The sequence below is a fragment of the Phascolarctos cinereus genome, unplaced genomic scaffold (genome assembly GCF_003287225.1).
Source record: "Phascolarctos cinereus isolate Bilbo 61053 unplaced genomic scaffold, phaCin_HiC Scaffold_7;HRSCAF=346, whole genome shotgun sequence".
NCBI classification, from domain to species: Eukaryota; Metazoa; Chordata; class Mammalia; order Diprotodontia; family Phascolarctidae; genus Phascolarctos; species Phascolarctos cinereus.
The window spans coordinates 43,777,087-43,802,739 of record NW_027556180.1 but is presented as its reverse complement, the minus strand read 5'-3'; the positions used below and the strand labels follow the sequence as shown (position 1 = coordinate 43,802,739).

The following is a 25,653-nucleotide window of genomic DNA, read 5'->3' as shown; positions in this document are numbered from 1 at the left end:
AATTCGTGAGCCCTTTTGTGAACTCTTTCAGATAATCACTTAATGCGTCAGATGACTCCAGGCTAAGGACTCCTGCTTCCTTAGGTTTATCCTTTGACTGGTAGCACAAAGTGATCCCTTCAGGGACTAGGGATTTATCACATGCTGGGAAGATCACTCCATATACATTACCCTTGCCAAGAGAACGTCAGCTCCTGGAGAGTAGGCACAGCTTAATGTTCTGTCTTGGTATCACCAGTGCCTAGCCCTGTGTCTGGCACACCATAGGCGCTTAAAAAAATAAAAAATGCTTGCTGGTTGATTGACTGTTGAAGCTGAGTGGCCCTCTAGCTGGTGCCCTCCACACCCCCAGTGCAAAATCTTCTGGGCCTTTAGAAGAGCCTTTAAGGTTTCCCACCCACATAATAATAAAAATAATGGTGCTAATGATAATAATAACAATCACAAGAATAGCTCTCATTTACTAGATCTCACATGTCCTTGTGTTGCAGAAACATATCCCAATTCCCATGACCCAGGGATAACAGACTCAGAGAGGAAGGAGACCAATCTTGTGCAAAGACTTCCAGCTGCCCAGAAGGCTGAGAGCTGAGCCTGCCTGCCCCTTGGCCTGCTCAGGCTGCCTCCTCCATCCATCTCTTACCTTTGGTTTTGCTTTGGACATTTTATTGCCCTTCCCCTCACCTCACTCCCATCCCTTTTCCCTGGACACTGGATCTGCCTGGACTTCTGGAAAACTCCAGACTCCCAGATCGACTGGAATCACTCCATCTGGTCAATAAGTAGAAGCAAAGGAAGTCTTTTTCAGGATTCAAGATGAAAACAAAGGCCTCCAGTTATTAATGGAACTATTCAAGGATATTGGCCTGAATTTGGCCTGTCACCAGTGATGTGGTAGCCAGGGCCTGGCTGTTTGGCGAAACCTCTGGGATCAAATCAGTGGGGACTGATCATTGCCCTTGGGAGCACCCCTTCTCCTCACCCCGAGTTTCAATGATGTCCCATCTTCTGTTATGATTTCTCACCAAAGGTGTTCCTGAGAAGGAGGAAGGGGCTGCACAGGACAGGGCCTGCTCCGGGAAGGTGAGCCAGGCGCAGGTGTTGACAGAGAGGGAGAACGGAGTACTCACTGTTGAGATCACCTGCCCAGTGAGGCTGGTTGCCCTCTGGCTCACTGCAGGGAAAGGGGAGGTGATTTGGACAGCAACTGGACCTTTCGTTACCCTGGCACCAAAGCTCATCCAGGATGACCATTAGCAATGAGGCCAGTGACCCTGCTCATACTTGAGGCTAGACCAGGTTTACATTTGGGGCCTTTCAGTGTTTCCGCTTAGGAGAGGCTGGCCGCTAGTTATTGTAGTCGTCACTATCGCCCAGCAATGTCAGGGCACAGTCTACCCTTGCACTCACTCACCTGTTACTAAAGTGTGGGGGAATGAAAAGAGAGGAAGCTCATCCGATAGGAATGTATCCCATCCTCATTTTTGTGCCCTCGATCTGGAGGGGGCAGATAGACTATAGATCCCAAGCTGCTATTCTTCTACCTGGAACAAGCCTCGTGGTGCTAGGGACTCGGGAAGATCATGTGCCCCTGTATCTAGGAGAGGAAGACTTCAGCTCTGATGGTCATCATAGAAAATGACGTGTAATTTACAGGAAACCTGCCTGGAAGGTGTGATGCAACGAAAAGAGGTAGATGGAAGGAAGGGAAGTAATTCCGGGAAGGATTTTAAAGGTCTCCTAATAGACATTTTCTACCCATTCTTCCCCTCTCCCTCCCCAGTAGCCCTCCCTCTGCACTTCAATAAGGTTCCATCCACTGCTCTCACAGGGAGATGGATGGACCCCATAGGGCAGGCAGGGATTTGGGGAAGAGGCAGGGTGACCCTTTGTTATCCCAAAGAAAGCATCCTCACCTGTGATCACACCAGCCTTACCTGGCTCCAGCTCAGAGATGCTAGAATTAGGCTTAGTAAGAAATCATTCACAGGCTGTATTCACAGTGAGCCCAGGAGGGGGAAAAGAGCCCTGAGCTAGTGAAGCAGAAACTGATGGCAAACTTGTTGATTTCCTGATTTCCTGCCTTGGAGAACGATCAGGAATTGCTTTTTTTTATCCCAACTAGGCTCACAGACCCTCAACAAGAAATTAGAGGGCACACCCAGCTCCATGGGAGATGCCCCAATATGGCAAGTCAGATGGTCCTCCAATCTCCTGGCTATATTTGGCAAGCCAATATTGCTCCTCTGCTGTCATGGGCCAAACACAGGCATCCCCACATTGCCCTTGACCCAACTGTTGGTATCTGTTTTCTATCCAGCTCAGCTCTCCAATATAGTTTAATGATCCTATGATGCCACTCTCATATATTTGTGGTCATCATAGTGGTGGTGGCAGTACCCTCCTCCAGCTTAGTAACCAGTGACTCCAACCACCTCTTTCCAGTCCCATGGTATACACCCCAATGTGACCCTAACCAAAATTCGGTCTCTCAGAGCAGACAATTTTGCTACCTGAATTTGTAAAGCCCCAGAATTTTGGGGAGGCTGTAAATTGAGTCACATTTGTTTATGAACACTCAAACACACAGAGACACAGGGACAATTTATCAGTTGTCTTTGTGGGCTTGCATTGACCCGTGTTCATTCTCTTCTTGGGGAGCTGAGCAGAATTCTTCCCAAGTATAAGCAGATGTATTTGCCCTATAGAACAGTATAAGGTGAGAATTTACTAAAGCTGAATCGAAGTACCAGTTTCATGCTCTAATCATTTGAGAAAGGAAATAGCCATGTGAGGGAAAGGCTCTGGGGAATAATGAGAGGCTAGTTGGGGGGTGCCTGCAAGGATGCCCAGACACTCCCTTTGATCTATTCCTCCCATATGTGGCTTAGGGAATTATTGGTTCTTTCGAGACCCATAGTCCCCCATGCCAAAAGCTGCACTTTCTATTTGATGAGTGTAAAGGCCAAAAAATGTTCCTTCCCTCCCCTGAGTCCTCCTGGGTATCCTAAGAGGGTATGCTCCAACCTCCAGGCCACAGTCACCTCCCTGACCTGGATGGGTTTTTCCCATTCATCTTCACTTCTCTCACTCGCTGCTGGGAGGACCTTAGAACCACTTGAAGTAGGGTGAGGGGAGGGAGGCTTCCTTTCCTTTTTTTCTAGAGGACTCATCCTGCTTTTTTTCCCCAAGATCTTTTCAGCTAAATGGAATGCCTGGCTGTCCACCACTTCTCTTGAATCCCCAAGATTTATGAAAATAGTTGGCCCAATCTGAAAAGACTTTAAAGAAATATGTCCAATATTTATGACTGTAGATGTTTTCTCTCCCTCCTGTATCGCTGAATGTTCTGTGTGATTCTACTGGGATTCTCTCTGTAACTAGTACTTAATCTCAACACCCCTTAGTGCATGCATCTTCCTGGTGGTGGCGTTCACGGCCCCTCCTTACCCATTATTACTGAAACTGCAGGTCTGTAATTTTCATTTTTCAAAATCAGTCCTTTTCTGCAAACCCAACATATTTTTCAGCCTCAGTTTCCCTATCTCAGCGGATTTCTGGACTTTGACTCTCCTGCTTTGTCATTCCTTCAACGATCCTAAGCTTTCCACCTTCTATAATGGTGTGTTGGGTTCTTTGTTTGTTTATTTGTTTTTTAATGCAGATTGGCAGGAAACATTTTGTTTGTTACCAGAAGGGACAAAAGCTGTCAAGGCTCTGTGTCTCTGCAGGGCTGTTGTGTATCAGGCTTCAGAAAATGTGGAGAGAGGTGGAAGGGGGTGCTGCGGGGTGGGGGGAGGGCGGAGCCAGTCCTCATGGGCCCATATCCAGGGTAGATTGCTCACATTTCAGAAGAAAACCTTCATTTTCATACTCCCATTCCCTCCTTTCTAGCCATGTGTAAGGGCAATTATTTTCTCTTTGGCACGAAGAATGCCTTCAGATAACAAGGAGGTCTTCAAGGACCTCCACGGAATGATGATATTAGATTGGGGTGGGGGGAAGCTGGGAAGGTTAGTAATTATTAGATAAAGAATCTGGGTGCTGCTCTGTTCCATGTCATTATGTTCACCTTTGCCAGGACAATCTTTTCTGCAGTGTGTTATTTTCCGGTAAACAGGGAATTATTAACTAGTGCATTACAATCCACACACTGTGCGAACTGGCATCATGAAATGCCAGGTGAGATGGCTCCTCTGGAAGCTACCCCACAGCCAAACCCACGGGCCTTCTTCCACCACTGGCCAGCAGGCTCGGCCACTTTGCACTCTGCCCACGAGCAAGAGAAGAGTCACTTTAGCAGCTAAGCTTTGTTCTAAAATGCTCTGAGGTTTGGAACAGGTCCTGACCGAGAAGGATCAAGGCTTCCGCCCTTTCTGAGTCCGTCGGCCAAAGCGTGAGGTTGTCAGAGGGACAATTGAGGACTCCGAGGATCTGTGGGCGGTGTGTAGATGTCTGCCTCCCGTTAGTTAGAAACCATCTCACCCTGAAGGCTCGTCTGAACCACTGGCACTTGCAACAGTTGGCGATTCTTATGGGTTTTTTGTTTTCCTTGTTGAAAGATGAAGTTATTTCTATATTGTTATTGGGAAGAGGATTGATCAGACAGGGGCCAGAGCACGGAATTCTGCTGTTAAGTTGTCTGATTGTTTGGGCTGAATTTGATTTGTTTGGGGTTTGTTTCAAGTTTGGATTTGGGGCTTTTTTTTTTCTTGGCCAGAATTGAATGTATGAGTTTATACCTTAAAAAAAAAATGTGTGAAGCCAATTTTTCTGTAAATATGCCATGATGTAGGACAATGCTTTGTTTGGACTTTATAAAAATTATACCTCCAGTAATTCAAAAGCCTCTGTGCGTTTTTTTTAAATTGTGAAGATGCCAACATCGGATGTGACTAAGGCAGGTGCACGCTTCTGAGGAGCTCACTTTCCCCGTTCCCCATCTGCTTTCTCCATTCCCACAATGGGGAAGAAGAATCCGACGGAAGAGAACCTGAAGAAAGAGGTCAGCTAAGACCACTAATAGTGCAGGTCTCTAACATCCCCTCTGGGCCTCCCTGTGACTAGGACAACCCTTTGACTAGTCTCTTGCAAATTCCTCCGAAGGCGTGGTCAGTGCAAACTTCTCCCACAAGTAAGAAGGGGCCAGATGGTGAAGGGTTTTACAAGCTCAACAGAGGATTTCATATTTGATCCTAGAGGTAATAGGAAACCAGTGTAGAGCTGGAGAGGACATCAGAAGCCATCCCCAATTGCCTCATTTTATAGATGAGAAAATAGGCTGAGAGAAGATAAGACGTTTCTCAAAAAGTTTCTTCATAAAACTGGATAAAATCTTAACAAAACACATGAGAAAACAAATGACCAAGACTCTCCAGGGTCCTGGAGGTGGGGTGCGGTCTCATGATGGGAAGGGGGTGGACAGCTGATAAAAAGTTTGCATTTCTAGACTTTAAAACATTTACTAAAGTGGTTATCACCAAAGCAGAAAGCCAGCACAGTATACTGGATAGTGAGCTAGCCTTGACATCAGGTTGCCGAAGAGAGGTGAACTGACTCAGGTTGGAAGTAGAGCAGGTCAAAGCTTCCGTGTCTACCAGTAGTGAGGTTGGGTCCGTGAGTAGCCCCTGAATTTCTAAACTGGGTGAGAAAAGGAGACTCAGTCCTTAAAAAAAATCTAGAGGAAAGAACGGAGGAAGAAGGAAGGAAGGAAGGAAGGAAGGAGGGAAGGAAGGAAGGGAGGGAGGGAGGGAGGAGGAAGGAAGGAAGGAAGGAAGGAAGGAAGGAAGGAAGGAAGGAAGAGAGAGAAGGAAGGAGGGAAGGAAGGAGGGAAGGAGGAAAGGAGGGAAGGAAGGAAGGAGGGAAAAAAAGGAAAGGAAGGAAAGAAAGGAAAGGAAGGAAGGGAGGAAGGAAGGGAGGGAGGGAGGAAGGGAGGGAGGAAGGAAGGAAGGAAGGAAGGAAGGAAGGAAGGAAGGAAGGAAGGAAGGAAGGAAGGAAGGAAGGAAGGAGGGAAGGAGGAAAGGAGGGAAGGAAGGAAGGAGGGAAAAAAAGGAAAGGAAGGAAAGAAAGGAAAGGAAGGAAGGGAGGAAGGAAGGGAGGGAGGGAGGAAGGGAGGGAGGAAGGAAGGGAGGGAGGGAGGGAGGGAGGAAGGAAGGAAGGAAGGAAGGAAGGAAGGAAGGAAGGAAGGAAGGAAGGAAGGAAGGAAGGAAGGAAGGAAAGGGAGGGAGGGAGGGAGGGAGGAAGGAAGGAAGGAAAGGAGGAGGGAGGGAGGAAGGAAGGAAGGAAGGAAGGAAGGGAGGAAGGGAGGGATAGAGGGGAAAGGAAGGAAAGGAATGAAGGAAGGAAAGAAGGAGGAAAAGGAAAGGAGGAGAGAGGGAGGGAGGGAGAGGGGAAATTAGCTATAAAAATAGACAAACTCGATTAATACTGCTTATAATAGATACTGATTTTTATGTCATGACTCATGATCCAAACACTGGCAACCATAATACAGCATTTTCACAGTGATTGATTTCCATTAGTGACAGTAGAGCCACGACAGTACGTCCCCGACGCCTCGGTCCCCAGTGTGAAGGTAATTGAGATGGCACTCAGGCCAAGGACCCTCAGAGGTGACCCAGCCATTGCTAAAATATAGAAGGTGTAACTCCTAAGATATGTCAGGGAGGGGAAGAGACCAAAAGAGCGGGGAAGTCTTGAGCACGATCACTTCGATCCTTTGATGGGTCTGGGATGCCATGCATGTGGCTCCCAAGCCAGGCCTTCCTTCTCTTCCTGCCATTATTCTGTCCGTGTACTCCTCTGGTTCCTTTCACTGGATCATAGGTTTCACACTCAAGGCCAGAGTGCATCAGCCTGCAAAACTCCCACAGACTGATCCAACCAGATTAAAATGTAATTGGGAAATGCTTAATAAAATAAATAAAAATACAATACAACATCTATGATAGTGATCTGTGGTTTTCTAAGTCAACATGTGGCCACAGGAATCCAATGTTATCTATGTTTTGTTATATTTCTCTTTATTTTGTTAAATATGCCTCACTGACATTTTAATCTGGTTCCCGCACTTATGTTTAATACCTCTTTTCTTAAACTACCTGTCAGGTAAATATTTAGCAACCAGCTTGGGGAAAAAAATTTAAATTTAATCTGCATCATTAACATTTTCTCTATCACTTCTGAAGTCTAGACAATTAACAAAACAATAAATCAAGCCCTGATTTTTTGTGTTTGCCAATTTCTGAGGTGCAAATGCTCACACTGAACATTTAATGATGGGCTCCCTCCAGTCAGTTCAAGTTGGCTCCAGCAAACCCCTCGGTGTACTTTTTCATTGGTAAACATATGTAGCTTTATTACCCCTCACCAAATACCTTTCCTTTGCTTCTGGTGTGGTCTGTAATCTTACTTCTTCAGAATCTTTGCCCTTCTATGATATCATTTTCTAGAAAAGACAACTGAAAAACATCAGTTACTATATGCCTACTTTCTCATAGTTATAAAATCTGTGTGACGATGACATACACATGTATCAGGGGCATCCTTAATGAAAATATAATAAGGAATTTTAAATAAGGCTTTTTTTTTGTTTTGGCAATTGGGGTTAAGTGACTTGTCCAGGGTCACACAGCTAGTAAGTGTCAAGTGTTTGGTCTGAGGCTGGATTTGAACTCAGGTCCTCCTGACTTCAGGGCCAGTGCTCTATCCACTGAACCACCTGGCTGCCCCTAAGTAAGGCTTTTAAAATGATTGTGAGTGGATATGTGGCAAAGAGCTGATCTCAGAGCCAGAAATATCTGGGCTCAAGTCCAGATCCTGACCTATACTGACTGCATGACCATGGACAAGTCATTTAACTTCTTGGGGCTCTAGGCAACTTTATAGCAAACTGCAGAGAAAGTGCCAACATGTACCAGAAAAGTGAATTTCCTCACCTGGGAGATCTCTATACCAATGAAATCCCAATCTTATCCCTATCTCAATAGCACCCACATCTTTGCAATCATACAGTTGATAGAATAGTGTGGACTTCAAACTCTGTCTTGTGTTTACTGTTTCTTGATTAGAAACCTATGATCCTATGATCTGGGTCTGAGACCCAGCTCTTCCAGTTGCTACCTGTATGACCTTGGACATGTCACCTTCATCTCCTCTGGATCTCAGTTTCTCGATGGCAAAATGAGGGAGTAGAAATAGTTGTAATCTAAGATTCCTCCCAACTTTAGATCTATGACATAATAATAATGATAACTTACATTTATAGAGCACTTTAATGTTTGCAAGGTACCTTACAAATATCTTATTTTATCCTCACAACAATCCTGTGAGGTAGGTGTTATTATTACCTTCATTTTTACAAATGAGAAAACTGAAGTCAGTGATTTATTCAGAGTCCCTGAGCTAATCAGTGTCTAAGGAAGGATATGAACCTAGCTCTTCCTGCTGCTAAGTGCAAGGCTCTATCCACTCAGGCACAATGCCTTCCAAGATTTCTATCATGAAGGGATTGGACTTCATGGCCTTTAACATCCCTTCCAGCTCCAAATCTGTGATCTCAGAGAGTCGTGCATAGATAGAGTGTTTGACCTCAAGTCAAGTAAGACCTGAATTTAAATCCAGCCTTGGGCACTTACTAGCTGTGTGACTCTGGGCAACTCAGTTAACCTTTGTACCTCAGTTTTGTCAGCTGTAAAATGGAGATAATAATAGCACCTACCTCGCAGTTGTGAAGCTCAAATGAGATATTTATAAAGTGCTTAGCACAGTGGTACATAGCTGCTGATTAATAAATGCTGTTTCCTTCTTTTCCCCTGTGGCCCTGGTTTGTACAATTCTATATATTATGCAGTGCCTTACTTACAGTTAGGCCACAAACATTTTGTTGAAAGAATACAGTGACGGACGTAAAGAGAGAAGAAACAAACATTTAGGATGCCGGTTACATTGTGGAACTTGTCTCTGTATCTTAGTAACCTCTAGCTCTGTGGTCCTCTGTAATGTCACCTATGTGCCACTAGAGGGCCCCAGATGTCAGCTCTGATGCAGAAGAATACGCTTGTATTCCTACCTAGACTGGCATTTGGCAGACATCAGCCCAGCAGAAGGTCCTATCCGTGCCCTAGCAAAAGTGTCCTGCTTGGCATGATGAGCCAGAGCTCAGTCCTGGATCTCAGGAGCTGTAGGAGGTGGGACATCCAGAAAGATTTTAAAAATCAGCCTCTCTGTATGAAACACCAAGGACACCCCTAGAAGGGGGTGGAGGGGACAACCGAGAAAGAATCAGCTACCAGGCCTGGAATGCCAGCTTCTGGCCTTGCTTTCCAGAGGAGCTTTCTAAAATGGTTGATGAGGCTATGCAATGAGGCAGACGTGGACTGGGTCAACAACACTCACCCACACGAGCTCTTTGGCTGGGCATCTGTCCTGCCCATGAAGCTCTCACTGACAACATTGGGGCTTTTGCCAACCTTCGCACAAAAAGGACCATCTGTATCCCTGTGTTTATAAACTAGGTGGGGAGCCCCTTACAACTCTCTAAAAATGCTGGTGCTAATTAAAAGGCCAACTTCAAAATAGACTATTTAGTTCTTCCATTAGGTTCTATTTTTGAAAAAAATATATTTTAAATTTGTTATGATGGTCTAATTCCAATTACTATATATTTAAAATAAGTATATTGGTCAAGCGTTACAATCTTATTTAAGAAAGTAAAAATCCTCATATTATTCAATTAAAGAAAAGCTGAACCACTTGAAGTAATGGAGTATGATGAAAAGAGGGCAGGATTTAGAGTCAGAGGCCCTGGGTTTGAATCCCAGTTCTGCCACTGTGGCCATGGGTAGGTTACTTAACCTCTCTGGCCCTCAGTTTCCTGATCTGTAAAATGTGGGAGTTAGAGTATATTGCCTCCAAGGTCCCTTCCTGTTCTAGATCCCTGATCCCATAACCAGGACTTGAAATAGATGTTCACCAGCTTGCCATTCACTACAGGTGAGCTACAGGGGAGCCAGCGTGGCAGGTCCCTATCAAATATTTGCTGGATCAGTGAAGAGACTCCTTTAGAAGCTTTCAAAGCTGTTTATGCAGTATATCTCAGATCCTATTTATGGAGCAGAGGCAGCTGGCTGCAGAGAAAATTAGCTCCCTTTCTCTGTTCTCCTGAAAACTGGACACCCTTTATGCACATTGTTAAGTAAGAGGGCTTCCATAGCTTAGACCTATGAACTATTAGGCCTGGAAGTGGCTTTGGAGATAATCTAGTCACAGCATCACAGAACCTCAGAGCTAGAAGGAACCTCAGGGGCTTCAAATTCAACTTAGGTCTGAAAAAAAAATCCTGTCTACAACACATGTGATGAGTGATTATCTAGTCTTTGCTTGAAGACCTCCCAAAAGGAGAACCCTCTCCACCACAGGCAGCCCGTGTCACTTATGAATATCTCTGCTTGCTGATGCTGAACCCAGCCTAAACCCATCTCTTTGTAACCTCTACCCTTTGTTCCCAGATAGGTCCTCTCGAACCAAGCAGAATAAGTCAGCTCCTTCTCCTAAGTGTCATCTTTCAAATATTGGAAGATGGCTCTTCTGCTCTCTTTAAGGGCAGGAGAGATAATCTCAGGGGGAAAAAAGTGATGAGCAAAAAACAACAACAAAAAGAATCTGACCACAGAAACTTGTTACGGTGACTGGGAAAACCAATACACAAGCTCTTCTCCTCTTCCCCAAAATAAATATCACCTGTACTTTATAATCCTCAAATGACATAACCTTGAGGCCCTTCTCTGCCCTGGTTCCTCTCCTCTAGGCACATTCTAGCTTATCAAAGTCCCTCCTAAAATATGGCACCCAGAACTGAACTGTCCTGGGCGGTCTGACCACCCACGGTCCAGAAGCGGTCTGACTAAGACAGAACACAGAGGGACTTTCCTAGTCCTGGGCAATAGATCTCTCCTAATGTAATCTGGATTTACGTTTGCTTTCTTCCACGCCATGACACATTTTTTAAAATAATATTTTTTGTCTTTTCCCAATTACATGTCGAGACAATTTTTAGCATTTATAATTACAAGATTTTGAGTTCCAATTTTTCTCCCTCCTTCCCTACCCTCTCCCTCTTCCTAAAATGGCAGGCAATTTGATATAGGTTATACACGTGCTATCATGTAAAACTATCATTAGTCACACTTGTGAAAGAAGAAACAAATCAAAAGAAAAAAAATCACCAAAAAGAATGAAGTGAAAAAAGCGTGTTTCAATCAAAGTCCATCAGTTCTTTATCTAACAAGGATAGTACTTTCCTTTGTGAGCCCTTGGTACTTGTTTTAGATTGTGTTACTGAAGAGCTAAGTCATTCACTGTTGCTGCTCACACACTGTTGCTGACACTGTGTTCTCCTGGTTCTGCTCATTTCACTTCGCATCGGTTCATACAAGTCTTTCCAGGTTTTTCTGAAGTCTGCCTGCTCATCATTTCTTATTGCACGATAGTATTCCATTACATTCACATACCACAACTGGTTCAGCCATTCCCCAATTGGTGGGATGCCCTCAATTTTCAGTATTTTGCCACCAGAAAAAAAGGGCTGCTATAAGTATTTTTGCACATATAGGTACTTTTCCTCTTTTTAATGATCCTTTTGAGATGCAGACCCAAGAGTGGCATTGCTGGATCAAAGGGTATGCACAATTTTATAGCCTTTTGGGCACAGTTCCAAATTGCTCTCTAGAATGGTTAGAGTATTTCACAACTCCAACAGTGCACTGGTGTCTCGATTTTCCCACATCCTCTCCAACACTTATCATTTTCCTTTTTTTGTCAGATTAGCCAATCTGATAGGGTAAGGTGGTACCTCAAAGTTGTTTTTATTTGAATTTCTTTAATCAAAAGTGATTTAGAGTGGGGCAACTAGGCGGTGCAGTGCATAGAGCACCAGCGCTGGAGTCAGGAGGACCTGAATTCAAATCTGATCTCAGACTCTTAACACTAGCTGTGTGACCTGGGCAAGTCACTTAATCCCATTGCCTAGCAAAAACAAACAACAAACAAAAAATGAGTTAGAGCAGTTCTTCACATGCCTGTAGATAGCTTTGATTTCTTCATTCATTCAGGAATGACTTGCATTCTTATAAATTTGACTCCATTCTCTATATATTTGAGAAATGAGGCTTTTATCAGAGGCACTGGCTGTAAAGATTTTCCCCCAGCTTTCTGCTTTCCTTCTAATCTCGGTTGCATTGGTTTTGCTTGTGCGAAAGCTTTTTAATTTAATATAATCAAAATGATCTGTCTTGTATTTTGTAATGCTCAATCTTTTGTTTGGTCATGAACCTGTAACTCACTTGACTTCTTCTTTAAGAATTTGGACGCTGTGCCACTTGGTGCACGTATGTTTAGTCTTGATATTACTTCATTGTCTGTGGTACCTTTTAGCAATATGTCATTTCCTTCCTTAACTCTTTTAATTAGATCGATTTTTGCTTTTGCTTTCTCAAGATTGCTACCCCTGCTTTTTTTTTTAACTTCAGCTGAAGCATAATAGATTCTGTTCCAGTCCCTTACCTTTACTCTGTGTGTATCTCTCTACTTCAAGTGTGTTTCCTGTAAACAACATATTGTAGGATTCTGGTTTTTGATCCACTCTGCTATCCACTTCCATTTTATGAGGGAGTTCTTCCCATCTACATTCACAATTATGATTACTAACTGTATATCCCTCCACCCTGTTTTTCCTCCTGTTTGTCCTCTCTCTCCTTTCACCTTTTCCCTCCTCATCAGTGTTTTGCTTCTGTCTACTGCCTTCCCTGTTCTGCCCTCTCTTCTGCTAGTTCCCCTCCCAACCCCACCCTGCCTTTATTTAATCTTCTCCCCTCTTACTTTCCTGTCCTGTAAGACAGATTCTTATATTCAACTGATTGTGTGTAATATTCCCTCTTTGAGCCAATACTGATGAGAGTAAGGGGTTTTTGGTTTTGTTTTCTTTTGTTTTTGTTGTTGTTCAGTTCAGGCCTTCCCCTTATGAAAGCTTGAAACTCTTCTATTTTATTGAATGACCACTTTTTTCCCTTGGAGTATTATGCTTAATTTCACTGGGTAGGTGATTCTTGGTTACAGTCCTTTTGATTATGGCTTTCAGGTAATCCAGTTATTCTGAGATTATCTCTGCTGGATCTATTTTCCAGTTCAGTTGTTTTTCCAATGAGGTATTTTACATTTTCTTTAATTTTTCATTCTTTTGTATATGTTTAATTGATTCTTGATGTCTCATAGAGTCATTTGGTTTCCACTTGCCTAATTCTAACTTATTTTTCCTTTTTAAAAATTCTTTTAATATATATTTGTTTATTTTTAGTTTTCAACATTTACTTCCACAAGATTTTGAGTTCCAAATCTTCACCCCATATCACCCCTCCCCCCACCCAAGATGGCATGCATTCTGAATACACCTTCCTCTAGTCTGCCTTCTCTTCTATGTATCCCCCCATCTCTTATCCCCTTCCCCTTCTATTTTCCTGTAGTGCAGGATAGACTTCTGTGCCCCATTTCCTGCATTTATTTCCCAGTTGCATGTGAAAACACTTTTTTTAAACAAATGTTTTTAAAACTTTGGGTTCCAGATTTTCTCCCTTCCTCCCTCCCCACCCACCCTCATTGAAAAGGCAAGCAACTCAATATAGGTTATACATGTCCAGTTATGCAAAACACTTCCATAGTAGACATGTAAAAAACTAACTCTGTTTCCCTTAATCTTATCCTGCCCCCCATTTATTCTACTCTTTGTTTTGACCCTGTCCCTCCTCAGAAGTATTTGCTTCTGATTACCCCCTTTCCCAATCTGTCCTCCTCTCTATCATCCCCCTGCTCTCTTGTTCCCTTCTCCCCCTATTTTCCTGTAGGGTAAGACAGATTTCCATACCCAATTAAATGTGTGTGTTATTCCCTCCTTAAGCCAAATCTTATGAGAATAAGATTCACTCATTCCCTCTCACCTTCCCCTTTCCCTCTGTAAGACTTTTCTTTTCTGTTTTTTTTTGTGAGATAATTTACCCCTTTCCACCTCTCCCTTTCTTCTTCTGCTAGTATAATCCTCTCTCATCCCTTAATTTTATTCTCCAGATATATGACCACTTAATCTTCAACTCACCCTGTGCCCTCTATCTATCTACTATCTATATCTATCTATATCTACAACATTTTTTTCCTCCAACTACCCTAATACTGACAAAGGTCTCATGAGTTATAAATATCATCTTTCCATGCAGGAATGTAAACAGTTCAATCTTAATAAGTCTCTTATGATTTCTCTTTCCTGTTTACCTCTTCATGTTCCACTTGAGTCCTGTATTTGAAAGTCAAATTTTCTATTCAGCTCTGGTCTTTTCATCAGAATGCTTGAAAGTCCTCTATTTCACTGAATGACCATTTTTTCCCCTGAAGGATTATACTCAGTTTTGCTGGGTAGGTGATTCTTGGTTGTAATCCTATCTCCTTTGCCCTCCGGAATATTATATTCCATGCCCTGCGGTCCTTTAATGTAGAAGCTGCTAAATCTTGTGTTATCCTGATTGTGTTTCCACAGTACTTGAATTGTTTCTTCTGGCAGCTTGTAATATTTTCTCCTTGACCTGGGAACTCTGGAATTTGGCTACAATATTCCTAGGAGTTTTCCTTTGGGGATCTCTTTCAGGAGGAGATCTGTGGATTCTTTCAATTTCTATTTTGCCCTCTGGTTCTAATATATCAGGGCAGTTTTCCTTGATAATTTCTTGAAAGATGATGTCTAGGCTCTTTTTTTGATCATGGCTTTCAGATAGTCCAATAATTTTTAAATTCTCTCTCCTGGATCTATTTTCCAGGTCAGTTGTTTTTCCAATGAGATATTTCACATTGTTTTCTAATTTTTCATTCTTTTGGATTTGTTTTACAGTGTCTTGATTTCTCATAAAGTCACTATCTTCCAATTGCTCTATTCTAATTTTTAAGGAAGTATTTTCTTCAGTAATCTTTCGGACTTCCTTTTCCATTTGGCTAAATTTGCTTTTTAGGGCATTCTTCTCCTCATTGGCTTTTTGGACCTCTTTTGCCATTTGGGTTAGGCTATTTTTTAAGGTGTTATTTTCTTTAGCATTTTTTTGAGTCTCCTTTAGCAAGCTGTTGACTTGTTTTTCATGATTTCCTTGCATCACTCTCATTTCTCTTCCCAGTTTTTCCTCTACTTCTCTTACTTGCTTCTCAAAATCCCTTTTGAGCTCTTCCAAGGCCTGGGACTGATTCATATTTTTCTTGGAGGCTTTGGATTTAGGAGCTTTGACTTTGTTGTCTTCTTCTGGTTGTATGTTTTGATCTTCTTTGTCACCAAAGTAAGATAAGAATAGTCTGACTCTTTTGCGCTGCTTGCTCATGATCCCAGCCAATTACTTGCGTTTTAAACTCTTTGTTAAGGTAAGAGTCTGCTTCCAATGTGAAGAATGTACTGTCCCAAGCTTCGGGGGTTTGTACAGCCATTTTCAGAGATACTTGTAGGGAACTGTAAATTTTCAGTTCTTCCAAGATGGCATGATAAGGGGAGAGGTGTTTACTCCTTTCCTGGCCTGTGCTCTGGTCTATTAGTGACCACAAGCACTCCTTTCTGTCCTGGAACTGTGAGGAGGGTTTTCTCTTTTACGCCACTACAAGCTCCACCACAACAGCGCTCCTCCTTGCCCCAGGACCACCACCCAGAACTGTGACCGAGATCCAAGCATGGGCAAAACAAGAGATTCCTGTGTCAGAACTGGCAAAGAGATCCCTGCCATCCCCCTCTAATCAGTTACTGGATTCCCCCTCAGTCTGTGGGACAGAAGCTCAGGAGGCAGCCCCAGTCCTGGCCGCGCTTAGGGAATGGAGCTGAGACCCTGTGCTTCTCTCTCAGCACCACAGAAACAGACTTTTCCCACTGACCTTGTAAGTTGTCTTTGGTGTTCCTGGGTTGAGAAGTATGGAATCTGCCACAGCTGCCTGCGATTCAGTCCTCTGAGGCCTGCTCCAGGTTCGCTGTGGCCTGCACACCCATGCCTCGCTGCACTCCGCTCCCAGCCCTATGCGATATGCCTCTCCAATCAATCATCCAGGTTGTCTTAGGCTGGAAATTTGCTTCACTCTGTCTTTTTGTGGGTTCTGCTGCTTTAGAATTTGTTTAGATCCATTTTTATAGGTATTTGGAGGGTTTGGGGGGAGAGCGCAAACAAGTCACTGCTTTCACTCTGCCATCTCGGCTCTGCCCCCTGAAGTTCTAGCCTAATTCTAACTTTTAAGGAGTTGTTTTCCTCAGTAAGCTTTTATACTTCTTTTTCCATTTGGCAAATTCTACTTTTAAAACAGCTGTTTTCCAAGCTGTTGACTATTTTTCCATAATTCTCTTTCATCGCTCTCATTTCTTTTCCCAATTTTTCTTCGATTTTTAAGCTCCTTTTTGAGCTCTCCCATGAGTTCTTTCTGGGCTTGAGACCATTTCCCTCTTTTCTTTGGGGTTTTGCCCATAGGTGTTTTGACATTCTTGTCCTCTTCTGAGTTTGTGCCTTGGTCTTCCCAGTCACCCTAATAATTTTCTGTGGTCAGATTCTCTTTTTTGTTGTTGATTTTTGCTCATCTTTTTTTTTTTGGCCTTTTTCCTTTCTTTTAAATTTGAAGTCTGCTCCCGGGTTACAAGGGGCACTGTCTCAGGCTTCTTGTGCCAGTGGTTGCAAGCCTTGGTTGTTTACAAGGTGCTATACCAGGTGCTGCACTGATGTTGCCCTGAAGCCCATGGCAGACCCTCGTGTTTGGGGCTGCACTGAGGGGGTGGGGGAGTGGCTGGTGCTACTGGAGGCTTTAAGAGTCTGGCAGCTTACCCGGTGCTGAGCTGGGGTCCTAGTGGTGGTGTCTGGCATGTGCTGAGGCCAGTGGGGTGTTTCTGCATTTTCCTAGGGCTGCACTGACTCCCAGGGTAGTCTGGCCTCTGGAGGCTGCTTGATTGTCTGGAGCTACACTGAAGCCAGGTGCTGATGGCTGGTGCTTAGGCACTCATAGGGTCGGTATCTACCTGTTTGCCTGGGGCTGTGCTGTGGAGGTCTGGTCCCTGAAGGATTGCTGTTTCCCCAGGGTTACGCTGATTCTCAGAGCTGGAGTCTGTCACTTACCGTGGCTGTGCTAAGGCAGGTGGTGAGTCCTGGTGCTGTCATTCACCTGCTCCACCACAACGGGGCTCAGGATCTCCCTCTAGTTTGCCCATGACACACTGCTGACTCATTGACCTTGCGGTCCACTCAAATACCATGGGTTTTTTTTTTAAAGATGTCTTTCCTATCTCGTTCTTGTGATGTTAATTTTCATTTCTCCTTTGTATCCCCATGTGTCTTGCACATAGTAGACACTTAATGAATTCTTATTGAATTGAATTCTTACTAGATTCAGCCCAGTGTTTTAGTCTGTCAAGAACTTTCAGAATCTTCACTCTATCCTCCAGTAGGCTGGCTAACTATCCCCCCGACTTAGTTTAGCAGCACTGGCAAATCTGATCAACATGCCTAAATTTGGGTTCCTTCTTACCCCTGAAAATCATGTGAGTTAGGTCAGCGACACTTTCTCCATCTTTGTAGAGGAAGAAGCCGAGACCTTGTTGGTCTCAATGTGTCACCCAAGATCATGGATGTCACCAAGGAGCAATGGGTCCTCAGAGTCCCTGAGTTTTGAGTTTTATGTCCCACTGACCCTGTTCTAGTTCACAATGTTCCCCAAGAGGACTGAGGCCCACTATAAGGACTTTGAGGAAAAGGAGAGCCCATGATAAGTGAGAAGAAAGCGGGTGAGGCCTGAGTCCAGCTCTTGCCTGGCTCAGGAGCTTGAGTCTCTCTGGGGTATGTGAGTTTGTCATCCTTTGCAAACACTAAAAGCCTTGATGAAAAGCAGGTTCTGTCCCACAAGAGCCATAGAGAGCTCCTTGACCCTGTTGACTCTGGCTTCTAATTGAAGAAGAGGCCCTAGAGAACTCCATGGACTTCTTTCACTTTCCATCACCTACTTCTGAAGTGTGTGAGACTAAAGCTGTCTCTTCCTGCTCGTACTCATGTGACTTCTCAAGAGCACAAAGTGTGTGGTTTTAAGTTTTAAACTAAGGGAAGCCTAGGAGAGGCAGCAGCAGTGAACCTTCCCTGTGGCCGTCCCCAGGACCATTCCAGCCCAGCCATGAAGAAAGGGTTAGTGGTGCTGCCAATACTTGTCTTCTGTGCCGGTGAGTTACATATACCCTGACAACACTGTAACACAGAATAAGTGATTCAGGGCATTCTCCTACTATCTCCTTATATTACTGGAGGCAATGGGGTACAGTGGGGGGGAAACACTGAATTTGGAATAGAGGACCTGGGTTGAAAACCCAGCTATTATCTATGTAGCTTCATGTAAGTCCTTTTATACTCACCTATAAAGAAAGGGTTAGATTTAGGGATGACCTCAATGTTCCCTTCCATCCCTCAATCAGAACCATGATCCTGTACGCTTGTGACCAAGTCAAGGCAAAGACACTCACTAATACAATGGAAAAAGTGCATGTGTGTAGATTCAGAAGATCCCCAGCTCTGATATGTACTACCTATATGACTTTGGGGAAGGAAGGATTGAACACGTTTTTATTAAGCGCTCACTGTGTACAGGACACAGTGCTAGGCTCTGGGGTTACAAATACACAAAGTGCCCTGCTTCTCACCCAGCTTACAGCCTAATAGGAAAAGACAATGCATGTGGGAGGCAGTGGCCAGAGAAGGGAGCTTTGGGTCTGGGGAGTCACAGACATGAAGAGCTGATGTATATGACATGCCATTTCTGGAAGTAGTGGCACTATTGATTTGATAACTGTGTCTGAGGCAGAAGATGGGAGGAGGCAGGTCTGAGGGGTTAAGAGGATGGTGTGAGGCAGTGGGTGAAATGGCCTGGGTGGACAACTGGAGGGCTGGATAGGGTGGGAAGGATACCACCTTTGGGTAATGTCCTCATCACAATGAGGGGCTCAGAAGCCCCTTCCAAATCTTGACCTGTGCTATCATATCATTGACTCAAGGAGGCTTCATTTCTGCTCCTGGACCTCTGCATCTCAGCAGCGATGCCCTTAGGGGTTTCTCATAGCACTTTCTCGTGTATCCTCACATTTCCTTTTCCTACAACCCTGTAAACTAGGCAGAGAAGTTCTTATCTGGCTAACTTGTCAGACAGAAATGGTCCTAATCACTGCATGAAATGGTGCAAGGACAGCTTAGATGGGCCATCTGATTGAGAAGAGGGGGATCAGGGAGTTGGAGAAGTTAACTTGGGCCTTGTGACCTTGGACACGTAAGTTTCTTCAGCTCCTTCTTTTTGTCAGTTTCCCCAAAATGGAGGTTAGACGTCTTGGCAACAAAGAGATAGCAGTTGAGTTGGATGGTTGGTTTGGGGGTGGGAGGGTGTCTGTGGAGAGAAGGTTGTTGTTCTGAGTCTAACTTACTAATCACTTAATCTAAATTAATCACTTAGTCTCTATTACGAGTTGCATGGCCTTGGGCAAATTATCTAATTTCTTTGGGCCTCAGTTTACTCATCTGTCAAATGAGGGGTTGGATTAAGTGACCTCTAAGGTCCCTTTCAAATCTGAAATTCTGATCTTCTACTTAACTACATGTGTGACCTTGGGCCAATTATTTAACCTCTTTGGGCCTGTTTCTCATCTATAAAATGACAGAATTGGACTAGGTAGTTTTTAAGGTTCTTTCCAGCCTGTGAACTGAGGATTCCTCTTTGGTCCTCAGTTTCCTCGTCTGTGAACGAGGTTGCTAGACTCTAAGGCTTCTAAGGTCTATTCCAACTCCTATGACCTGTGATTTCATCAGTGTGGAGAATTCCTGGTGTGGAAAATGCCTCCATACATACCTGTGTATGGAATATATATGTGTGTGTATATATATATGTATATGTATATATACACATACATATAATATGTCATATATAATATACCATATCACATCATACATATCACATAGTGTATGTGTGTGTGTGTGTGTGTGTGTGTGTGAGAGAGAGAGAGAGAGAGAGAGAGAGAGAGAGAGAGATTGGCAAGTTACCAAATATAAGGCCTTTCTTCAATCCTCATCCTTCTCGACCTCTCTACAGCCCTTGATGCTGTCAATCAGCCTCCTTTCCTTGAAACTCTCTTCTCTAGGTTTTTGCTACACTGCTTTCTCTGGGTTCTCTTCCTACCTGTAGTGTATTTGCCCACTTTTAGTCTCCTTTGCTGGATCTTGGAGCAGGTAACATCTTCTAACCATGGGTATCCTCTAAGGCTCTGGCTGGGACCTCTTCTCTTCTCCCTCCATATTATTTCACTTGGTGATCTCATCAGTTTCCATGCATTCAATCATCATCTCTAGATATGTGATTTTTCAGATCTATTTATCCAGCCCTAACCTCCCTCTTAACCTCTGGTGTTGCATCTCCAAGAGTCTATTGGACATTTGAACTGTATGTCCCAGAGACATCTTAAACTCACCATGTCCAAAACTAAATCCATTATCTTTTCCTCCTAACTCTCCCCTCTTTGTAACTCCCTTCTTGCTGTCAAGGATACCACTATCTTTCCAGTCAATCAGACTCGCAACCTGGGTGTCATCCTTGACTCCTCACTATTTCTCACCCCTCATATCCAATCTGTTGCCAAATCCCATCAATTCTACTTTCACAACATCTCTTGTATAGGTCTCCTCACCTCTTTGCCACAGGCTCTAATCACCTCAGTCCTGGCCTATAACAATAGCCTTCTGATTGGTCTGTCTACCTCAAGTCTCTCCCCACCCCTACCCATTTTCCACTCAGATATCAAAGCAATTTTCCTAAAGCATAGATATGACCACGTCCTACCCTCCCCGACTCCTACTCAGTAAATTCCAGGTGTTCCATAAGACCTCCAGGACCAAATCTAAAATCCTGTTTTGGTTTTTAAAGCCCTTAACAAAACCTGCCTCCTTTCTACCTTTCCAGTCTTCTTAGACCTTAATCCCCTCTGCATAATTTAGAATCCAGTGACACTAAAGTCTGATTCCAGGGGGTCCGTGAATTTGTATGAGGGAAAAAATTATATCAACCAAGGTGATCCATGATGTCAACACTCTTTCAACCAAGACACTCCATCCTGATTGCATTTTTACCGACTGTCCCCTATGCCTGGAATTCTCCCTCTTCACCCCTCTCCCCCGGCCTCCTTCTAGTCTCATTAAAAATCCCACTTTCTGCAGACGCCTCCCCCGCATCTCTTTATGTTAATCTGACATTACCTTCAATCTGCGCTGTCTCTCTCTCATCCTTACATCACTGTCTGCGTGTGGACCCCTTGAGGGTAGGGCCTGTTTATGCCTTTCTTTGCATCCTCACCACCTAGCAGTGTCTGGCACTGTGTAGATACTCCATATATGCTTGTTGACTTGATTCGACGTGGGTGCCCAGGTTGGCTGGTGGACTGCTGGAGGGTCCACCAGCCAAGGAGCTGAGCCACTGCCTGACCAAGGCGAGTAAAGGCAGGTAGAGGAGTGTCCACAAAGACTGCCCCTTCCTGGTAGCACCTCAGAGCCGTTGAGATGAGTGGAAGGTGTCTTGGATCCTCTGGTTTCCTTTAAGGCTCAGCTCAATTATCACCCTCTCCAAGACACCTTTCCTAATTCTGTACTTATTAATGCCCAGCCTCCCATATTACTTCGTATTTCTTCTGTATTACTTGTATTTATTCTGTATATATTTTGGCATTGACTTCTCTGTATACATGCCATCCTTCGCCCCAGCACCCCTTTGTACCCCACTACCTAAAGGCAGGATCTATTTTACATTCGTCTCCACAGACCCAGAGTCTAGCATGGTATTTGGCACATAGAAGGTGCTTAATAAAAACTTGCTGACTTGAATTTAATTAAATCTCTAAAGTCATAGAATCATGAATTTAAAGTCAGCAAGGACCTCAGAGTCCATATAGTCTAAAGTCCTCATTTTGTAGATGAGGAAACCGAGGCCCAAAGCAGGTAAGCTATTTCTCCAGTCTGGCTTTGGCAGTAAGCATTTGATTTTGATTCTCCCTATTTAAGAGAAGCCACCAGTCAGATCAGCAGGCCTAGATGAGCTGACACAATTTAAATCTTTTTTTTTTTCAAACAACTGATTTCCTCTTTTATTTAAGTTTAAATTCCAGGCCACTAAACAAAATTGTAAAGTGGTGCCCCTTCCCCTCCCTCCCCACTGCAGGTTCCTCCCTCCCTCTCTCTCCTCTCCACTTCCTTCCACTTTCTTTGTAGCCCGGAATCCATGCCACAAACTCTGGCAGGCCCCTAAATAATCAGGAAACTAGCTATTCTTAGACTCCAGTGGGATAAAAGGGCGTTTCTTAGCGAACATTGGCCATAAGTCACAAGTGTGGATCTGACCATATATATGACCACGTTTTCCAAATCAAAAATTGGGACACATGGTAACCAAAAATATTCCTTTTGAAAAGTGTCATTAAAAGGGCACTTTCTCTTCACCCAGAAGTAGGACCACCATTTGGATCCTGCACAGTTAGTCTCAAATCTTGTTCATTTAAGCTCTGTAGGTCTAGGGGGAATGATCAAGATGACAATCTGTGGGAAAAGACTGTCTGGGAAATACCTGTAGCATGTTAGAAGACCCCAATTTGGTCACCAACTTTCCCAGTGCTACTATAGAGGAATCACAGTTCATACTCATCAAGAAACTTTAAATTGACCTAAAAAGCCAGAATGTCCCCATCTCATTCTAGAAGAGGGCCAACCATGACATCAGAAGGTGATGCCATGACTTACAAGTGAATTGGATTTAAGTGAGGGAGGGCTGTGCAAAGTCACCAGCCTCCACCTCAGATTTATGTAGAAAGAACCTTGGCCATTATAAAGCCAGATATTATTGACAAAGAAGAGGAGACAGAATATTCCCTCTTCAGATCTTGATTCACATTGCTCAGAGAAGGAAAAACTACATTTTAGCCCAAAATAGTGCAGTCACTTTTAAGTGGAACAGTACAGGAAAACATTTTCCCCCAGTCCAACAGGATAGGAGAAATTCTGGTCCACTTGTCATTATATTAGCCTGCCATAAGGCAATCTCTTATTGGCAGGATCCTAATGGATCATTCAATAGCTTCAAAGCTAAGGAGAAACAGAGAGTCTCGGGACAATCCAGGTAAGGGACAAGGAGTTAAGGAATGCCCTTCGTGGAAGCAAAAATTTTGCTACAGTAGAAAGAGAAATTCAGTTTTATGTTTCTTATTGTAGTTATTGAGCCTATCCCTGTAGGAGAAGCTGTTGAAGATTATCTGAACTTGTATGGAAATCTGACTCGGTTGTCAGGACTCTCAGAGCTTTGTACATACAAACCAGCAGGTCCCTTTGTTTATATAACTTTAATTTATATAACTTCCTCTTTGGAAAAAAAGCAGAAGAAGAGTAGATAGGAAGGAAGGCCTTTGCAGCCCGGCCCCAATCTAACTTTTCAGCTTTTCTATACATTACTCCCCTTCTCACACTCTGTAGCCTAGCCAGACTGGCTTTTTGCCTTTTGTCCATCTCCCACCTCCAAGTCTTTGCACTGTCTGTCCCCTCTACCTGGAATGTACTCCCTCCTCATCTCTGCCTCTCATAATCCCTTTTTCCCTTCAACATTCAGCTCAGCTCAAGTACCATCTTTTACATGAAGTCTTTCCTGATGTTCCCAGATGCTAGCACCCTCCTCACCCCTCCCTCATCTTACTTTGTAATTATTTCATGTAGGGTTAAGTATGTATAGGCGACTAGCTGGCCTGGTGAATCATGCTGGACTTGGAGTTAGGAAGCCATGAGTTCACATCTTTCTGGACATTACCTACAAGAACCTATGCAAATCATTTAACCTCTCAGTCACAGTGTCCTCACCTATAAAACGGGCATAATGCTGTTTCCAATCAGTACTCCCCTCTTGTTCATTTACCAAGGATGATGATAACATAATGGCTATCCCCCAATCAGGAAATTGTTACCAAGAGCATCTGGTTTTCCCCAGGAATAGTGGTATGATTGAGGCTTGGATTCTTGACGAGACGCTCAGCACCTCAGCTGTTTATCACTTCTTTGCTGGTCCCACTGTCTGTAGAACTTACATTAACCCCTCTGTTCCAGGTGGATCCTTGATAAGCAAGCACAGAGAGCAATGTTTGTGGGCCAACAATCCAGGTTTAAGTTTCAGGTGTGGTGAGGAAAGAGTGACTGTATTGGGGAAGGGGGTGGGGGAGACCAAAGCTTTGACATTTAGCCACATTATTGTTTTATAAAATGTTCAGTGGTTGCAAAAAAAAAATCACATGATTATTATGGGGTAGCATAGTGCCAGGGAAAAGCCAAACTGAGAGTAACAGGGCCTGAGTTCAAATCCAGGTTACTTGTGTGACTTTGGGTTACATCACCTCTATAGGGCTCGTTTCTTGAACTGTAAAATAAGGAGGTTGAACCAGATGACCTCTAAAATCCCTTCTAGTCTCAGATCAGTGATCATCTTTTAATCCATTCATTTCCTTATTTGCAGTAATTTTGAGCTACTACAGTGTTATAATGAATAGAAAATTGGTAGATGTCAGCAGATACCCAGGCCACGTCATCTACCCGACCAGCCATGCCTCCCAGAACACAGTCCAAAGGGAAGCAACAGACAGCTACGCCACTGTCTTTGGCTGGCAAATAACTCAGGCAACCTTGAAAACAATAGCTACCCAGTCAACGAGGACAAGCACACAGTCAGCTGGTCTAACAACCTTCACTGATGGAAGTACAAAGATGCCGCAAGATAGCACCCAAACCACAACCATGGTGAACACAGACATCCCAGCTCCTCCTGGGTCATCCACCAGCACACCTAGCACAGACTGGTCAAGCACACCCATGGCCCAGACAACTATGGCGGCTTGGTCGACAGCTAGTCACACAACCTTAGGAATGGGTCCAATCACGACCCCACCAGACAACAAGACCTCCCTGACAACATCTGGGACCACAGCCCCAGCCAAGGGAAAGACCACCCGGGATGCTAGCATTACAACCACACAGCACCTCACTGCCACCATTTCATCAAGCATGACAACTGTGGGGCCCACGCTTGTTCCGCAGTCATCATCCCCTCCAACAGGGACCTACCTAGTTTACAGTGGAAGTAGGGCATGCATGAAGGCTGACATGGGAGTACAGCTGCTCATTCAGGACAAGAAGATGGTAAGGTTGGGGACAGAAGAATGGGAAGGCTGGGGGGATGGTCTTGGATCCTTCGTTAGGGGTGAGAGGTTTTTACTTTCTTCAGAAGAGGCAGCTAGGTGGTGCAGTGGATAGAGCACCAGCCCTGGATTCAGGAGGACCTGAGTTCAAATCCGGCCTCAGACATATAACACTTACTAGCTGTGTGATCTTAGGCAAGTCACTTAACCCCATTGCCTAGCCTAAAAATATTTTAAAAAGGGGGCCTTCTTGAGCAACCTGTAATATGAAGTAAAATATAATGGAAAATTTCCTCCCCTTTATAACTTGGTTAACTGTCTGAGTGCAGTAGCTTGAAGCTCCCAGGTCAAGAGGCTTATCCAGAGTCCAGAGACATGCTAGG

The 25,653-nt window shown here is 44.0% G+C and overlaps 2 protein-coding genes and 1 pseudogene across 5 annotated transcripts in view; all 3 read left to right on the top strand.

Moving 5' to 3' along the window:
- MCF2L2 (MCF.2 cell line derived transforming sequence-like 2) overlaps nt 1-4,846 on the top strand; it is a 362,380-nt gene extending 357,534 nt beyond the window's left edge. For all 3 annotated transcript variants that reach the window (XM_020980835.2, XM_078147605.1, XM_078147604.1), the window contains one exon: nt 492-4,846. In XM_020980835.2, coding sequence (XP_020836494.1) covers nt 492-592 — 101 coding nt within the window. In that variant the 3' untranslated portion in view covers nt 593-4,846. The remainder of the gene's footprint in view (nt 1-491) is intronic.
- Nucleotides 4,847-18,079: 13,233 nt separating this feature from the next.
- The window catches only part of LAMP3 (lysosomal associated membrane protein 3), a 31,215-nt gene continuing 23,641 nt past the window's right edge, over nt 18,080-25,653 (top strand). The window contains exons 1-2 of one of the 2 annotated variants that reach the window (XM_020980833.2): nt 18,080-18,247; nt 24,592-25,271. In XM_020980833.2, coding sequence (XP_020836492.1) covers nt 18,202-18,247; nt 24,592-25,271 — 726 coding nt within the window. In that variant the 5' untranslated portion in view covers nt 18,080-18,201. The remainder of the gene's footprint in view (nt 18,248-24,591; nt 25,272-25,653) is intronic. The other variant, XM_020980834.2, reaches the window with a different exon arrangement.
- Nucleotides 22,022-23,488, top strand: LOC144454815 (nucleoside diphosphate kinase homolog 5 pseudogene; annotated as a pseudogene).